Source organism: Bombina bombina, chromosome 1, assembly GCF_027579735.1.
Source record: "Bombina bombina isolate aBomBom1 chromosome 1, aBomBom1.pri, whole genome shotgun sequence".
Lineage (NCBI taxonomy): Eukaryota > Metazoa > Chordata > Amphibia > Anura > Bombinatoridae > Bombina > Bombina bombina.
The window spans coordinates 718,753,260-718,771,240 of record NC_069499.1 but is presented as its reverse complement, the minus strand read 5'-3'; the positions used below and the strand labels follow the sequence as shown (position 1 = coordinate 718,771,240).

At 37.4% G+C, this 17,981-nt stretch overlaps 1 protein-coding gene across 1 annotated transcript in view; it reads left to right on the top strand.

Moving 5' to 3' along the window:
- The window catches only part of MTMR8 (myotubularin related protein 8), a 257,972-nt gene that overhangs the window by 118,049 nt on the left and 121,942 nt on the right, over positions 1 to 17,981 (top strand). The window contains exons 9-11 of the mRNA XM_053699222.1: positions 3,095 to 3,220; positions 4,569 to 4,618; positions 10,424 to 10,624. Of these exons, the coding sequence (XP_053555197.1) occupies positions 3,095 to 3,220; positions 4,569 to 4,618; positions 10,424 to 10,624 (377 nt within the window). The remainder of the gene's footprint in view (positions 1 to 3,094; positions 3,221 to 4,568; positions 4,619 to 10,423; positions 10,625 to 17,981) is intronic.

The window sequence follows — 17,981 nt, the reverse complement described above, 5'->3', positions numbered from 1 at the left end:
CTGTGTTATGAAAATCTAACTGGTTTGATATATATGTAATCTTCACGGCAGGGTCCTCAAGGAATAGCCACCTCCTCATTGAGAAAACCCAGCGCAGGAACTTAAGGATAAAAACAAGCTTTTATTTTATTTAAAAAAGATTGCCATAAAGTTTCGGTTCCAACAGGAATCATTGTCAAATAATGCCATGCACTAGGATATGTGCAAATCAAGATCCTAGTGTGTTGCAGTTTTACAATAATGAATTTGGCTCAGAAGATGGTGGAATGGCACGAGCGGATGCCTTCTTTTGCATTCTGAGGTATCCAAAACCTCTGAATTCACATAAAATATATATATTTGGTGTGACCACCCTTTGCCTTTTAAAACCGCATCAGTTATTCTAGGTACACTTGTGTCAGAGATTTTATATTCTTATAGTCAGATGCATGATTATACAATTATACCAAGTAGGTGCTAATGATCATCAATTTAATATGTAGGTTAAAACACAAGCTTTAACGTAAGCAAAAACAGCTATGTAGGAGGAATACAATTGTGTGAGGAACAGCCAAACTCGGCTAACAAGGTGAGGTTGCTGAAGGTGGTTTAATGTCAAGTCATACACCATGGCAAGGCACAGCAACACGACACAAGGTTGTTATACTGTATCAGCAAGGTTTCTTCCAGGCAGAGATTTCAAGGCAGACAGGTTTCCAGATGTGCTGTGCAAGTGCTTCTGAAGAAGCACTAAGAAACGGACCGTGTTGAGGACTGTAGACACATTTGAGCAATAGCAGGAACCTGGGTCTCGTAATCCTAAATGGAATGGAACCCTAATGTCATTGCTAACACTTGTATTTGTCCTACTATTTCATGTCAAAAAGACTGCTGTGAAAAAGGTCTATTACTCCAGGTTTGTGCAAGACATGCTTGAGCATTACATACACATGTGGTATGAGTTTAATATATTGGAAGCTTGCTAATAAGACTAACTTTCAATCGCATCATAATATTCAAAATGCCAAAGATCATTGAATTTGACAGACATAAAGTCATACTTTTGCATCAGCAAGGCCACTTTCAAAGGGAAATCAGCAAACAAACTGGATACTCAAGATGTGGTATTCAAGCTGTTATAAAGAAATTTGAAAAATCAGGAGAAGTCAAGGACAAAAAAGGACTGGAAGGCCAAGAAAACAAAATCTGATGAGAAGTTCTTCTTTGAGAGATCGGAAGAAGTCCAGCAAGGACCTGGCTCAGCATCTGGCAGCTTTATCGGGATGCCAAATTGACCCTTCTACAGTCCGAAAAAGCTTGATCAGGAATGGTCTTTGTGGAAGGGTAACAGCCAAGAAATAACTTTTTTTTGAAGGGGAACAGGTTAAAAAAGCTAAGCTATGCCAAAACTCACAAAGATTGGAATGAAGATCAGTGGAAAAGTGTATTATGGAGTGATAAATCCAAGTTTGACATTTTTGGGTTCAATTGTCGACAATATGTGAGAAGTGTTGGAGAGAGATGGAAGAATGAGTGCTTGCGGCCTTCAGTGAAACATGGTGGAGGATCTGTCCTGGTTTGGGGCTGCATTTCTGCCGGTGGTGTTGGCGATATTGTGCGAATTGATGGGATCATGAATGCTGAAAAGTACCGACAGGTTTTAATTAATCATACCATAATTCTTCACTTTAACCCAGTGAGTGCCATTTACTATTTTGATTGTATGGTGCATTCTGGCACCCTGTTAATTATACATATTTTGTATGTGAGAGTGAGCATATGTATAATTTATTTTATTTTTTTAAACAGCGAGGTGCTATAATAGAAAACTAATTTCTTATATGTAGACACACAGGACTAGATCACATTCTAGATGTAACATAACTGTTGGTGCAGATTTTTGTTACATATCAATTAACTTTTAAACTGGAATATAGTATACCCCATAATATATTGTATTTGTTTATTACGCACTCACCTCAACTATAGTATGTATGTGTAAGACTGTGTACTAATAATCCGTTAAGTTTAATAAAATTAATAGAATTTGAGCTTAAAACAGAGTTTAAGCTTAAAGGGGGTATTCCATTCAAAATTTAAATGCACATAGATTTATTACATCTTTTTCAATAGAAACATATTTGCAATGTACATGTATTGGAAAAAATGCTTCTAGCAAAAGTTATCACTATTTTACTGTTAGTATATTTCTCTGCACATGCATGTGAAGCATAGCTAGATATTGTCACTGCACCCACATTTTAAATACTGCAGCTGCTCAGATCATCAGTGGGGCTTGTATCATGTAAGCAATTAACAAATTGAGCCATTACCAGATGGTACAAGCACTTTAGGCTCTCTGAGCAAGTGCTGTGCTTAAAATGCTGGTGCACGGTGCATACTTAAATACACTTTTGAAACAGCTATAGCTTTTATTAGAAATATTTTTGTTAATGCCTGTATATTACAAAATTGCTTCTGTTCAATACTGAAATGCATCCATATGGTTTCCAATTTTGGCTGTAATATCCCTTTAACAATGAGTTTGACAATGATCACACTAAATAACATAAAAAATAACATGGTCCCTTATTTAAATTGGAGATTATTTGTAATCATGCTTATTTCTCTTCATGGTATCTGAGTCTGATTCCAGCTTCTTTTTAGCTGTGGATCATTTACCTTTTAAAAGCAAACTGAATCTCTGTATTTATAGGAAAATTAAACCCCAAAATCTTCTTTCATGATTCTGGTAGAGAATACAATTTTAAACAACATTTCAATGATCTTCTATTATCTAATTTGCTTCATTCTTTAGATATCCTTTGTTGAAGAAATAGCAATGCACATGGGTGAGCCAATCACATGAGGCATCTCTGTACAGTCACAAATCAGCAGCTACTGAACCTATCTAGATATGCTTTTCAGCAAAGTTTATCAAGAGAATGGAGCAAATCAGATAATAGAAGTAAATTAGAAAGTTGTTTAATATGGTATGCTCTTCCTAAAATGTGAAAGAAAAAAATTGGGTTTCATGTCCCTTTAATGGTTTACAAATGCTCGTCCACATAATACTTTTTTGTTCATGTTGTTTCTCTCTTTCCTTTTCCGGTAGGCAGTGAGAGACGAGAAAGTCAGCGTGCTGGTGCACTGCTCAGATGGCTGGGACCGTACAGCTCAGGTCTGCTCCCTAGCATGTGTTCTTCTAGACCCATTTTATAGAACCATCAAAGGACTCATGGTAAGAGAAACACTGAAGATGGACAGTATGTGGTTTTCCCTCTATAGGTTATATAGACCTAATAAAGCAAAATAGTTGCATCACTTTCACCAAAAAAAATCAACTTTTTATGATAATTAGGGCAGTACACCTTCCAGTATTTAAAAACCCTGCGAATATTGTGCTCCAGTGTTCTGCAGTTTTGCAATATTAAAACATTTTCTTTTATTGATAACTGCTAAAAGCAGAAAACAATTGCATAATTGAATTTACATTGATTTAAAGATAATTTGTGCAACAAACATTGAAAAAACTATTAGCTTAACACTGGCTCATATTTTAGCTGAGTGGTCAATAAATTCAGCCAGGTAGTGTGCCCATTAAATTGGTCCTTCGGAGAACACTGCAATAAAGACTAAGGGAATACACTGTAGAACATGTTTGTTTTAACATTGGTACAGTGAGTAAAATAAAAATGTAAAATATGCTAGGTCTGTATAAACATGTCAAAGCTTTAAGGGACATTAAACCCAAAAAATTTATTTCATTATTCAGAAAGAGAATACAATTTTTAAACAGTTTCCAATTAACTTCTATTATCAAATTTGCTTTGTTCTTATTTTATTCTTTGTTGACGGGATACCTAGGTAAGGTAGCATGCACATGCCTGAAGTAGTGCTGCCATCTAGTTCTCCTGCTAATGTAGAACATTGTTGCAAAACTGCTGCCATATAGTGCTGCAGACACATGCACACTCATAAGCTTACTTTACTGCTTTTCAACAAAGGATAACAAGAAAACAGACAATTTTATAACAGAAGTAAATTGGAAAGTTGTTTAAAATTGTGAGCTCTATCTGAATCGTAAAAGAAAAAAATGTTTTTTATGCCCCTTAAAGGTTTATATGTTTTCATTTGTGTTTGTTTGTTTTGTTGTGGCAAAGTGGTGCTGGTATATAATGGAATGATTTTAGAGACCCAGACAGCACCACCTAGTGTGTCACCTGCAGTCTGTGCCCTGTGGTTATTTGTTGCATGAAAAGAGATGTTACTGTATTACAGTGGTGTATAGCACCCCTGTTTCATACACACATAGAATTTTACATGGAAGGGTGGAGAGCGAACATAAAATCATCGGGGTCCTGGGACCCTGTAGATTACTCTGTTTTACAAAATTGTTTCAAAAATGAAAATTTCCAACTGATAAATCCATTGTGTTAAAGCAGTAGTTTTAGGAAGCAGTGGTCTGCACTAAAAGCTGCAGCTTGTAAAATGGAGCGCTTACGTGTGTGCCTGCTTTTAATCTGATACATTAATGCTATTGTGATCTTTTCCCGCCGGTGTTGTCATTAGTGTTCTTTCTTTTACAGGTTCTCATAGAGAAGGAGTGGATATCCCTTGGACATAAATTTACACAAAGGTAACATTTTATATTCAGAAGGAAAATTCGTTTGGGTTTTCTCAAATGTAAATATGTATTTCTGTATATATGAGAATTGCATGTGTATATTTTTGTATTTATTTTGCTAAGCTCCACTACATTATTATATAGTGCTGAGCACATTTTGTAGGTGTAGAGAGGATGAGAAATAGGTTTTGCTTTGAGAGGTTGAGGGCTAAGTGTAGGATGAAGGCAGCATAAGAGTATGATTTTCTCCAGTGATGCTCAACACTGATTAAAGGGACAGTAAAGCCAAAATTAAACTTTCATGATTCAGATAGAGCATGTCATTTTAGACATCTTTCCAATATACTTATATTCATCTAATTTGCTTATTCTTTGTTGAAACTATAGGGTCAGGAGCAGCAATGCACTATTGTGAGCTAGCTGCTGATTGGTGGCTGCACATATATGTCTGTTGTCATTGGCTCACCCAATATTTTCCACTAACTCCCAGTAGTGCATTACTGCTCCTTTAACAGGATCTCAAGAGAATGAAGCAAATTTGATAAGACATAATTGGAAAGTTTTTTTTTAAATTGTATGCTCTATCTGAATCATGAAAAAAAAAACTTTGGTTTCATGTCCCATTAACTATTCTCGCAAGCAGTTCTGTATTGTGTACAATGGATGTCCAAGTGTGAGTTGCAAGATATATCTGTAATTGCAGCCATGCCCTAGTGTTGATGTAAGTATAGTGTTTTATTTTGATCTAGAAATGTATCAGGTAAGCATAAATTCTATTTTTGCCCGGGAGGTCTTCCGTTTACATGGGTTACCCAAGGAGATAGTGTCGGACCGGGGTAGCCAGTTTATCTGCAGATTTTGGTGTTCCAGCTTTCCTTCTCCTCGGCATATCACCCTCAATCCAATGGGGCTGCGGAACGGTCTAATCAAGCTCTGGAACAGTTCCTCCGTTGCTATGTCTCAGATCACCACAATAATTGGTCTGAACTGCTACCTTGGGCTGAGTTTGCTTGTAATAGTGCTATTAATGCTTCCTCCAAGTTATCCCCGTTCATGGCGAATTATGGGTTTCAACCATCCTTGTTGCCCGATTCATTCATGTCTCAGGGTATTCCGGCTTTGGAGGAGCATCTCCGGCAACTCTGTTCCACGTGGGTGCAGATTCAGGATTGCCTTCATTGTTCTATGCAGCACTAAAAGTTCCAGGCTGATCGTAGGCGTCTGCCCGCACCTTCCTACCAGGTTGGTGAGAGAGTTTGGCTGTCCTCCCGCAACTTGAACCTTCGTGTGCCTTCCAATAAATTGGCTTCCCGTTATGTTGGTCCTTTTCGAATACTCAGACGGGTTAATCCTGTGGCCTACGCTCTTGACCTTCCTCCTGCTATGCACATCTCCAATGTTTTTCATGTCTCCCTCTTGAAACCATTGGTTTGTAATCGGTTTTACCACTGTGTTGCCTCGTCCCCATCCTATCTTTGTTGACAACCATGAGGAGTATGAGGTCAGTAGCATTCTTGACTCTCGTATGTCCAGGGGCCGTGTACAGTATTTGGTTCACTGGAGGGGCTATGGTCCGGAGGAGCGTTCTTGGGTTCCCTCCTCTGATGTTCATTCTCCCACCCTCCTCCGTGCCTTCCATGCCCGTTTCCCCAATAAGCCTTTTGTCCTCCCGCGGGGGAGGGGTCGTTGAGGGGACGGTACTGTCAGGGTTTTTTCCCTGTTGTGTTTGCCATGTGCTGCTGGCAGCCATTTTACTCACCTCTCTTCCTGACTTGGTGCATTGTGGGGGATGCTGCTCACTTCCTGCACTTCCTTTTATGGCCAGACTGATGTGCATCATCCATGTGAGACAGGATGCAGTCTCAGAATTGTGATGTCATCACTTATTATTTAAAGGGCCTCTGTTCAGTATGCTTTGCCTTTGCGTTGTCTCAGACCTGTTTGTGAGAGTTCCTGTGTATTACCTGGCTGCCTGACGTCCTTCCTGGTTCCTGATCCCTGGCTTGTTCCTGACTGCTGTTTTCCTTGTTCCTGATTCCGGCTCATCTGACTATTCGCTTTGGCTCCTGACTCGGCTCGTCTGACTACCAGCTCTGGTTTTTGACTCCTGGCTTGTTATTTGACTTGTGGACTTTTTATTATCTTTTGCTATTAATAAAGGTGTGATTATTTTTGCATTTCTCGTCTCAGTCTGATTCCTGGCATACTCCAACCACAGTTTAATAATATGTGTGATGCAGTACTCCAGCCACAGTTTAATAATAATGTTTGCAATGCAGTACTCCAACCACAGTTTAATAATAATAATGTGTGGGATGCGGTACTCCAACCACAGTTTAATAATAATAATGTGTGTGATGCAGTACTCCAACCACAGTTTAATAATAATAATGTGTGTGATGCAGTACTCCAACCACAGTTTAATAATAATGTGTGCGATGCAGTGCTCCAACCACAGTTTAATAATAATAATGTGTGCGATGCAGTACTCCAACCACAGTTTAATAATAATAATGTGTGTGATGCAGTACTCCAACCACAGTTTAATAATAATGTGTGTGATGCAGTACTCCAACCACAGTTTAATAATGTGTGTGATGCAGTACTCCAACCACAGTTTAATAATAATAATAATGTGTGTGATGCAGTACTCCAACCACAGTTTAATAATAATAATGTGTGTGATGCAGTACTCCAACCACAGTTTATTAATAATAATAATAATGTGTGTGATGCAGTACTCCAACCACAGTTTAATAATAATAATGTGTGTGATGCTGTACTCCAACCACAGTTTAATAATAATAATAATGTGTGTGATGCAGTACTCCAACCACAGTTTAATAATAATAATGTGTGTGATCCAGTACTCCAACCACAGTTTAATAATAATAATGTGTGTGATCCAGTACTCCAACCACAGTTTAATAATAATAATGTGTGTGATCCAGTACTCCAACCACAGTTTAATAATAATAATGTGTGCGATGCAGTACTCCAACCACAGTTTAATAATAATAATGTGTGCGATCCAGTACTCCAACCACAGTTTAATAATAATAATGTGTGCGATGCAGTACTCCAACCACAGTTTAATAATAATAATGTGTGCGATGCAGTACTCCAACCACAGTTTAATAATAATAATGTGTGCGATGCAGTACTCCAACCACAGTTTAATAATAATAATGTGTGTGATGCAGTACTCCAACCACAGTTTAATAATAATAATAATGTGTGTGATGCAGTACTCCAACCACAGTTTAATAATAATAATGTGTGTGATGCAGTACTCCAACCACAGTTTAATAATAATAATAATAATAATAATAATAATGTGTGTGATGCAGTACTCCAACCACAGTTTAATAATAATAATGTGTGCGATGCAGTACTCCAACCACAGTTTAATAATAATGTGTGCGATGCAGTACTCCAACCACAGTTTAATAATAATAATGTGTGCGATGCAGTACTCCAACCACAGTTTAATAATAATAATAATGTGTGCGATGCAGTACTCCAACCACAGTTTAATAATAATAATGTGTGTGATGCAGTACTCCAACCACAGTTTAATAATAATAATAATGTGTGTGATGCAGTACTCCAACCACAGTTTAATAATAATAATGTGTGTGATGCAGTACTCCAACCACAGTTTATTAATAATAATAATAATGTGTGTGATGCAGTACTCCAACCACAGTTTAATAATAATAATGTGTGTGATGCTGTACTCCAACCACAGTTTAATAATAATAATAATGTGTGTGATGCAGTACTCCAACCACAGTTTAATAATAATAATAATGTGTGTGATGCAGTACTCCAACCACAGTTTAATAATAATAATGTGTGTGATCCAGTACTCCAACCACAGTTTAATAATAATAATGTGTGTGATCCAGTACTCCAACCACAGTTTAATAATAATAATGTGTGCGATGCAGTACTCCAACCACAGTTTAATAATAATAATGTGTGCGATCCAGTACTCCAACCACAGTTTAATAATAATAATGTGTGCGATGCAGTACTCCAACCACAGTTTAATAATAATAATGTGTGCGATGCAGTACTCCAACCACAGTTTAATAATAATAATGTGTGCGATGCAGTACTCCAACCACAGTTTAATAATAATAATGTGTGTGATGCAGTACTCCAACCACAGTTTAATAATAATAATAATGTGTGTGATGCAGTACTCCAACCACAGTTTAATAATAATAATGTGTGTGATGCAGTACTCCAACCACAGTTTAATAATAATAATAATAATAATAATAATAATGTGTGTGATGCAGTACTCCAACCACAGTTTAATAATAATAATGTGTGCGATGCAGTACTCCAACCACAGTTTAATAATAATGTGTGCGATGCAGTACTCCAACCACAGTTTAATAATAATAATGTGTGCGATGCAGTACTCCAACCACAGTTTAATAATAATAATGTGTGCGATGCAGTACTCCAACCACAGTTTAATAATAATAATAATGTGTGTGATGCAGTACTCCAACCACAGTTTAATAATAATAATGTGTGTGATGCTGTACTCCAACCACAGTTTAATAATAATAATAATGTGTGTGATGCTGTACTCCAACCACAGTTTAATAATAATAATAATGTGTGTGATGCAGTACTCCAACCACAGTTTAATAATAATAATAATGTGTGTGATGCAGTACTCCAACCACAGTTTAATAATAATAATGTGTGTGATGCAGTACTCCAACCACAGTTTAATAATAATAATGTGTGTGATCCAGTACTCCAACCACAGTTTAATAATAATAATGTGTGTGATCCAGTACTCCAACCACAGTTTAATAATAATAATGTGTGTGATCCAGTACTCCAACCACAGTTTAATAATAATAATGTGTGCGATGCAGTACTCCAACCACAGTTTAATAATAATAATGTGTGCGATCCAGTACTCCAACCACAGTTTAATAATAATAATGTGTGCGATGCAGTACTCCAACCACAGTTTAATAATAATAATGTGTGTGATGCAGTACTCCAACCACAGTTTAATAATAATAATGTGTGTGATGCAGTACTCCAACCACAGTTTAATAATAATAATGTGTGTGATCCAGTACTCCAACCACAGTTTAATAATAATAATGTGTGTGATCCAGTACTCCAACCACAGTTTAATAATAATAATGTGTGCGATCCAGTACTCCAACCACAGTTTAATAATAATAATGTGTGCGATGCAGTACTCCAACCACAGTTTAATAATAATAATAATAATGTGTGTGATGCAGTACTCCAACCACAGTTTAATAATAATAATAATAATAATAATAATAATGTGTGTGATGCAGTACTCCAACCACAGTTTGATAATAATAATAATAATGTGTGTGATGCAGTACTCCAACCACAGTTAAAAATCTGATGATTTATTACAAATGTTCAGACCAGCAAATGGATATAAACATAGCCCATTCTCTAGTAACATGGTTGCCAAGGTGTTCACAAGAGATGCCTGTTTACATTATTCAGTATACTGGGCCTTTCTTTTTGCAAATCAGAAAATATTTTTTTTTTCTGTTCATCTCTGCTATAATTTATTATTACTTTTAATACAGGAATATTTCAAGTTATTCCATCTTTACTGGTTTACTATGGATCATCTGTTTGTTTTTGGAGGATATAATGTTAATGCATCTGGGTACTTTGTCACTTACTATATAAAATATGCTGTGTGTAATGTTGTGACTGTACATGAGGAAATGATTTTGTAGTATTTGGGAAGTTTAATATATATAATGTGTTTGTCTCTTGCAGGTGTGGTCACTTAGATGGGGATCCCAAAGAAGTGTCCCCTGTTTTTACACAGTTTGTGGAATGCCTATGGCACCTCATGGAACAATTCCCCTGCGCCTTTCAATTCAATGAGAGATACCTTCTGGAAATACACGACCATGTTTTTTCCTGTCAGTTTGGAAATTTTATTGGAAATTCACAGAAAGAACGAGAGGATCTCAGGTGAGTCTCTGATCGATGTGTTAAAGGGCAAATTATTACCAAGTTCCTCTTATCCTTTTAGCAATATTTATTTTTATGCAGCTTCGTCAAACCATTATGATTTTGAGGGCACAATGATTTTGTCACTCTAAAAAGAGGTTGCATTCCAATGTTTTCTTTAAAAACGCTCTCATTCTTATACATTTTGGAATTTCTTTCCCAAATTGGGCTATAGTGTAGATATGTGGGCCATAAATCGGGAAACAACTGTCTTATTCTGCTCAGTTATACATAGGAAACAGTACTAACTAAACAGAAACATACAGCTTTGCATGTGGATATTTTTTTGTTTAAAAATAAATACTATTCTCATACCTCTTATACCGATTTTAGAGGGCCACTTTCCAAAATCCAGAATTATTCTTAAATTAAGTCTTAAATTATTATTTTTTTTTAAATACAATCATTAAAAATTTTCAATTTTCCCCACCAGTAATTCACAATTTCTCTGCCTGAGTCTTTGAGATTTTTTTGTTTTGTCCCAAAATGCAAATACTAGTCTCTATTTGAAACAGTAACTATTACCTTTCTGATTACAGTACTGTACATTTTTCTGATGGTACTATGTTTATAAAATGATATAAAACTAGTTTTAGGTTGAATGTTTAAGCTGTATTATGATGTAAATATTGCCTAAACTACATAGGATATTGTTGTTTACACTTGGTCCCATCCTCTCTCCAATCTTGACTGCACTCTCAAACTAGTATGGACACACATCCCGTGCCATTACCAAAATGCACAGCCCTGTGTGCTGAACAGCACTAACAGACAGCTGCATTTATTTTCAGTGGCCAAGGTAGTTAACCAGCTGGGAAAGCTTAAAGGGACACTGAACCCAACTTTTTTCTTTCATGATTCAGATAGAGCATGCCATTTTAAGCAACTTTCTAATTTACTCCTATTATCAATTTTTCTTCGTTCTCTTGCTATCTTTATTTGAAAAAGAAGGCATCTAATCTTTTTTTTTAGGTTCAGAACTCTGGACAGCGCTTTTTTATTGGTGGGTGAATTTATTTACCAATCAGCAAGGACAACCCAGGTTGTTCACCACAAATGGGCTGGCATCTAAACTTACATTCTTGCATTTCAAATAAAGATACCAAGCGAATTAAGAGAATTTGATAATAGGAGTAAATTAGAAAGTTGCTTAAAATTTCATGCTCTATCTGAATCACGAAAGAAAAAATTTGGGTTCAGTGTCCCTTTAAATAAAAACAAATACAATACACAGAAAATCTGGCACTCACTTACATTTATATTTTTACTGTAATGTAACAGGATTTCACCATAATCTTGAAAGATTTCATAGTAAATTTTCTCAAACAAGAGGGAAATATGTAGTGACACTGACAACACATCCCAGATGCATGCTCCCTTGTAAGTCCCAGAACTATTATCCAGATTAGATGCTTAAAGTCCCTTTACAACAGGATGTTGCTACTTAGGAAACTTTGAGCTAAATACCTTCCTTTCTTTCATATAGGTGACAAGAGTCCATGACCTGTTAAGTATGGAATATACATTCCTACCAGGAGGAGGCAAAGTTTCCCAAACCTCAAAAGCCTATAAAACCCCTCCCACCTCACTCATACCTCAGTTTTAAACTTTGCCTCTATTGGAGGTGGTTGAAGCATCATGTGCTTGATTTCTTCAGTGAATGAGCATATTAAAGCCCAGTTCCCCTCAGAGTACAGTGCTTGTCAGAGGGATGTGATTGGAATACTGCATGATACAATATTTTCTCCTCATGGGAAATTCTTCATATTATCTTGCAGGGATTCATCTTCTGCCACCATTTACAGAGCAACATTATACTCCTACCCCAATACCTCTGCTGATATGTTTCAGTACTGGCTTGGCTGTCTGCTACTAAGTGGACGAGTGTCTATGGGTAAGTATGTTTCTTTCCTAAGATATGGAGAGTCCACAACGCCTTCAATTACTAGTGGTAATATCACTCCTGGCCAGCAGGAGGAGGCAAAGAGCACCACAGCAAAGCTGTTAAGTGTCACTCCCCTACCCACAATCCCCAATCATTCTCTCGACCTCTGTTAAATTGAGAAGGAGGTGAAGTTTTGGTGTTTGAAGAAAATTTGAATTTTTTCGCCAGGAAAGCTTATTTACATTCTGGCTATATTCTCGGGCCTGCCATTTCTATGGCTGATGTTGTGGCTGCATCAACTTTTTGGTTGGATAGCTAAGCACAGCTGGAAAAAGATTCTGATTTGTCTAGCATTGTTCGTTTGCTTCAATATGCTAATCATTTTCTCTGTGATGCTATTTTTGATATCATTAAGATTGATGTTCAAAATATGTCTTTGGCTATTTTAGCTAGAAGAGCTTTATGGCTCAAGTCATGGAATGCTGACATGGTATCTAAATTTAGGTTACTATCTCTATCATTCCAGGGTAATAAATTGTTTGGTTTTCAGTTGGATTCTATTATTTCCACTATTACTGGGCGGAAGGGAATTTTTTTGCCCCAGGATAAAAAATCTAAGGGTAAAACTAGAGCTTCTAATTGGTTTTGTTCCCTTCGTCAGAATAGACAACAGAAAACCACTTCTTCCCCTAAGGACTCTGGCTCCAATTGGAAGCCATCTTCAAGTTGGAATAAATCCAAGCCTTTCAAGAAACCAAAGTCAGCCCCCAAAACTGCATGAAGGTGCAGCCTTCAATCCAGTTCTACTGGTGGGGGCAGATTGAAATTATTTCAAGACATTTGGGCAGATTTATCCCAGTGGCAATATAATTGCCACTGGGATAAAATTTGTTATACTTTGGAAAAAAATTGGTATCTTTTACATGCTGATAAAAAATTGGCAGGAAAAGTGGGGGATCGTCCACTACTGACTGCCAGAAAAGCCATGAGCCTTAAAGATTGTTTGGTAAAAAGCCATTTTGTGAAAACCCCTAAACAGAATTGGCTTACTATGAACCAGTCCCATGAAGGGAGTTTCCCTTGTGGAAAATGCATTTCTTGTATCTACATTGTTAGAACTGAGAATTTCTCCACTGGGGGTAAGACTTTACCGCATAAATTACCCAATAAACTGCCAAACTTTTGGAGTTGTCTATTTACTGTCTTGTCCTTGTCCTTGTCCTATGTTTTACGTAGGAAAGACAAAACGACAACTCCTTGACAGAGTAAGGCAACATCGTGATGATGTTAAAAATAATAAAGAGACTAGCAGCGTTGCACGGCATTTTCAGACTTATCATGACTCAAATTTTGAGTTACTTAAATTCATTGGTATCGATATTGGGTTAACACACAAGAGAGGAGGAGACCAGGATAAATGTCTCCTCCAAAAAGTAACAGGTTGGATTTACCGTTTACATACGTGTGCACCTTTTGGTATGAATGAAAAACTTGAATTTGCTTCTTTTTTTATAATCTTGACAAAATAATTCTACTTTTTTTATTCATTTTGGGTAATTTGTTTGTGCCTTGGGCTTGTTGGCTTGGCAAGAGATTAACAAATTAGAAATATAAATTGTGTGGAATTGACTTTGGGGTAGATATTAGTGGCTGTTTTGTTGGGGATATTTCTTTATTTGTTGGGTCTGCCTCATAATTTACAGATTTGATCCTCATTCTGGTTTCTTAGTGTTTGCCTGGGAATTAATCTTTGCCTTATTATTATCTTTAAAGATTATTAGTCTGAGACTTCCACCTTATGTGGTTATTCCCCTATGTAGGCGAGTGGACTAAGATACACTTGGGTAGGTATATATATTTTTATCCTCAGGTCCGTGGTTCGAATCTGCACTTCTATATTCTCCCATTACTAATATATGGGTTTTGTATTTTTAGATCTATCATTCATATATATTTCCAAGCCCTCTAAGCACTATGTGCACTTTACGTTATTCTTATACACATATTAAATATTATCCTAAGAAGGTAGAAACTACTATTTTTTCCTTTGTCTGCAAATCATGTGACCGGAGGAATAACCTCGCCTTTCAGGGTTTCCCCTTATACATTTAGTTTCTCCAACATTGGTGTGTCCGGTCCACGGCTTCATCCTTACTTGTGGGATATTTTCTTCCCCTACAGGAAATGGCAAAGAGAGCACCCAGCAAGAGCTTTCCATATAGTCCCCCCTCTGGCTCCGCCCCCCAGTCATTCTCTTTGCCGCTCTGAACAAGTAGCATCTCCACGGGGATGTTAAAGAGTATGTGGTGTTAGTTGTAGTTTTTTATTTCTTCTATCAAGAGTTTGTTATTTTTAAATAGTGCCGGTTTGTACTATTTACTCTACAACAGAAAATGAAGAAGATTTCTGTTAAAGAGGAATATGATTTTAGCAGTAGTAACTAAAATCTATTGCTGTTCCCACGCAGGGCTGTTGAAACCAGAGAACTTCAGTTGGGGTGAACAGTTTGCAGGCTTATCTGCTGCAGGTATGATCAGTCATATTTCTAACAAGACATGTTAATGCTAGAAGACTGTCAGTTTTCCCTTATGGGGTAAGTAAGCCATTTTCTTAGACTCATAACAGATTAAGGCTTATTAATGGGCTCTATGCTGGTTGACACTATTGTGGGCTAAATCGATTGATTTATTTCATACTTAGATGGCTTTTAGAGTGTTTTGTGTACTTAAAAGCACTTTTGGGAACGTTTTTATTCGCCTGGCATTTAGTTAGACTACTATTTCAGTCAGAAAGGCCCATTCACTCTGGTATGCAGAGGAAGGAGGCCCCGTTTTCGTGCCTCAATTGCGCAGTTTACTTCCATGGCAGTGCATGCAGCTTCATGTGAGGTGTCCTGTGGCTACAAAAACGGACTCAGGAAGGTTTATTTCAGTGCTGAATAACTCTCAGGGAAGGTAAAAAGCCACAGCAAGGCTGTGGCAGTGATTGTAGTGTACTAAAATTGTTAAATTGAACAAATAGCTCCGGTTTGCTCATTTTAAGGGTTAAAGTCTTGAAACTTGGTGTGCAATACTTTCAAGGCATTAGGACTCTGGAGTAAAATTTTTGTAAAAATCGGACATTGACTTCATTGTTTTTCGAAATATCAGAAATAAAGTGTGCCTGTTTACTATTTAAAGGGACAGTAACGCTTTTCTTTAAAAACGCTTTTATTGCATTATTAGCCTGCCAAATTCTGTCTAACATGTCTATACCTTCAGATAGCTTATGTTCTGTGTGTATGAAAGCCAAGGTGGTTCCCCCTATTAATGTATGCGCAAATTGTGTCATAGCGTCCAAACAAAGTATGGACAGTACTGTCACATTGAATAAGATTGCCCAAGATGATTCTTCTAATGAAGGTAGTGGGGATAGTTCTTCATCCTCTCCTTCTGTGTCAACACCAGTTTTGCCCGCGCAGGCGATACCTAGTTCATCTAGCGATGCTTGTTACTATGCAGCAATTAACAGCAGTAATGGATAATTCTATAGCAAATCTGTTATCCAAACTGCCATCCTATCCTAGAAAGCGTGATAGCTCAGTTTTAAATACAGAAGATGAGCAGGTTGGCGCTGAGGACAATTTATCAGTTATACCCTCACATCAATCTGAATTGGCAGTGAGGGAGGGTCTGTCTGAGGGGGAAATATCTGATTCAGGGAAAGTTTCTCAGCAGGCAGACACTGATGTCGTAACATTTAAATTTTAGTTAGAACACCTCCGCGCCCTGCTTAAGGAGGTCCTAACTACTCTTGATGACTGTGATTCTTTGGTAATTCCAGAGAAATTGTGCAAGATGGACAAATTCTTAGAGGTCCCAGTGCACGCTGATGCCTTTCCTATACCCAAGCGGGTGGCGGACATAGTGACTAAGGAGTGGGAAAAGCCAGGTATACCTTTTTGTTCCACCTCCTATATTCAAGAAAATGTTCCCCATTGTTGATCCCAGAAGGGACGCATGGCAAACGGTTCCTAAGGTTAAGGGGGCAGTGTCAAAGTTAGCTAAGCGCACAACTATTCCTATTGAGGACAGTTGCGCTTTTAAAGATCCTATGGATAAAAAATTGGAAGGATTGCTAAAGAAGATATTTGTTCAACAAGGTTTCCTTCTTCAACCAATCTCGTGCATTATTCCTGTCACCACGGCAGCGTATTTTTTGTTCGAGGAACTAGAAAATTCGCTCCAAAAAGAGACTCCATATGATGAAGTCATGGACAGAATTCACGCACTAAAGTTGGCTAATGCCTTTTTCTTTCATGTAATTAGCAAGAGTCCATGAGCTAGTGACGTATGGGATATACATTCCTACCAGGAGGGGCAAAGTTTCCCAAACCTTAAAATGCCTATAAATACACCCCTCACCACACCCACAATTCAGTTTTACAAACTTTGCCTCCGATGGAGGTGGTGAAGTAAGTTTGTGCTAGATTCTATGTTGATATGCGCTCCGCAGCAAGTTGGAGCCCGGTTTTCCTCTCAGCGTGCAGTCAATGTCAGAGAGATGTGAGGAGAGTATTGCCTATTTGAATGCAGTGATCTCCTTCTACGGGGTCTATTTCATAGGTTCTCTGTTATCGGTTGTAGAGATTCATCTCTTACCTCCCTTTTCAGATCGACGATATACTCTTATATATACCATTACCTCTGCTGATTCTCGTTTCAGTACTGGTTTGGCTTTCTACAAACATGTAGATGAGTGTCCTGGGGTAAGTAAATCTTATTTTCTGTGACACTCTAAGCTATGGTTGGGCACTTTGTTTATAAAGTTCTAAATATATGTATTCAAACATTTATTTGCCTTGACTCAGAATGTTCAACATTCCTTATTTTTCAGACAGTCAGTTTCATATTTGGGATAAATGCATTTGTTTCAATCATTTTTTCTTACCTTAAAAAATTTGACTTTTTCCCTGTGGGCTGTTAGGCTCGCGGGGGCAGAAAATGCTTCATTTTATTGCGTCATTCTTGGCGCGGACTTTTTTGGCGCAAAAATTTTTTTTCTGTTTCCGGCGTCATACGTGTCGCCGGAAGTTGCGTAATTTTTTGACGTTTTTTTGCGTCAAAAATGTCGGCGTTCCGGATGTCGCGTCATTTTTGGCGCCAAAAGCATTTAGGCGCCAAATAATGTGGGCGTCTTTTTTGGCGCTAAAAAATATGGGCGTCACTTTTGTCTCCACATTATTTAAGTCACATTATTTATTGCTTCTGGTTGCTTTATATGTTGTTTTTTTCTTTTACATATTGCAAGATGTTCCACGTTGCAACTGAGTCAGAAGATACTTCAGGAAAATCACTGCCCAGTGCTGGAGCTACCAAGCTAAGTGTATCTGCTATAAACTTTTGGTATCTGTTTCTCCAGCTGTTGTTTGTATTGCATGTCATGTCAAACTTA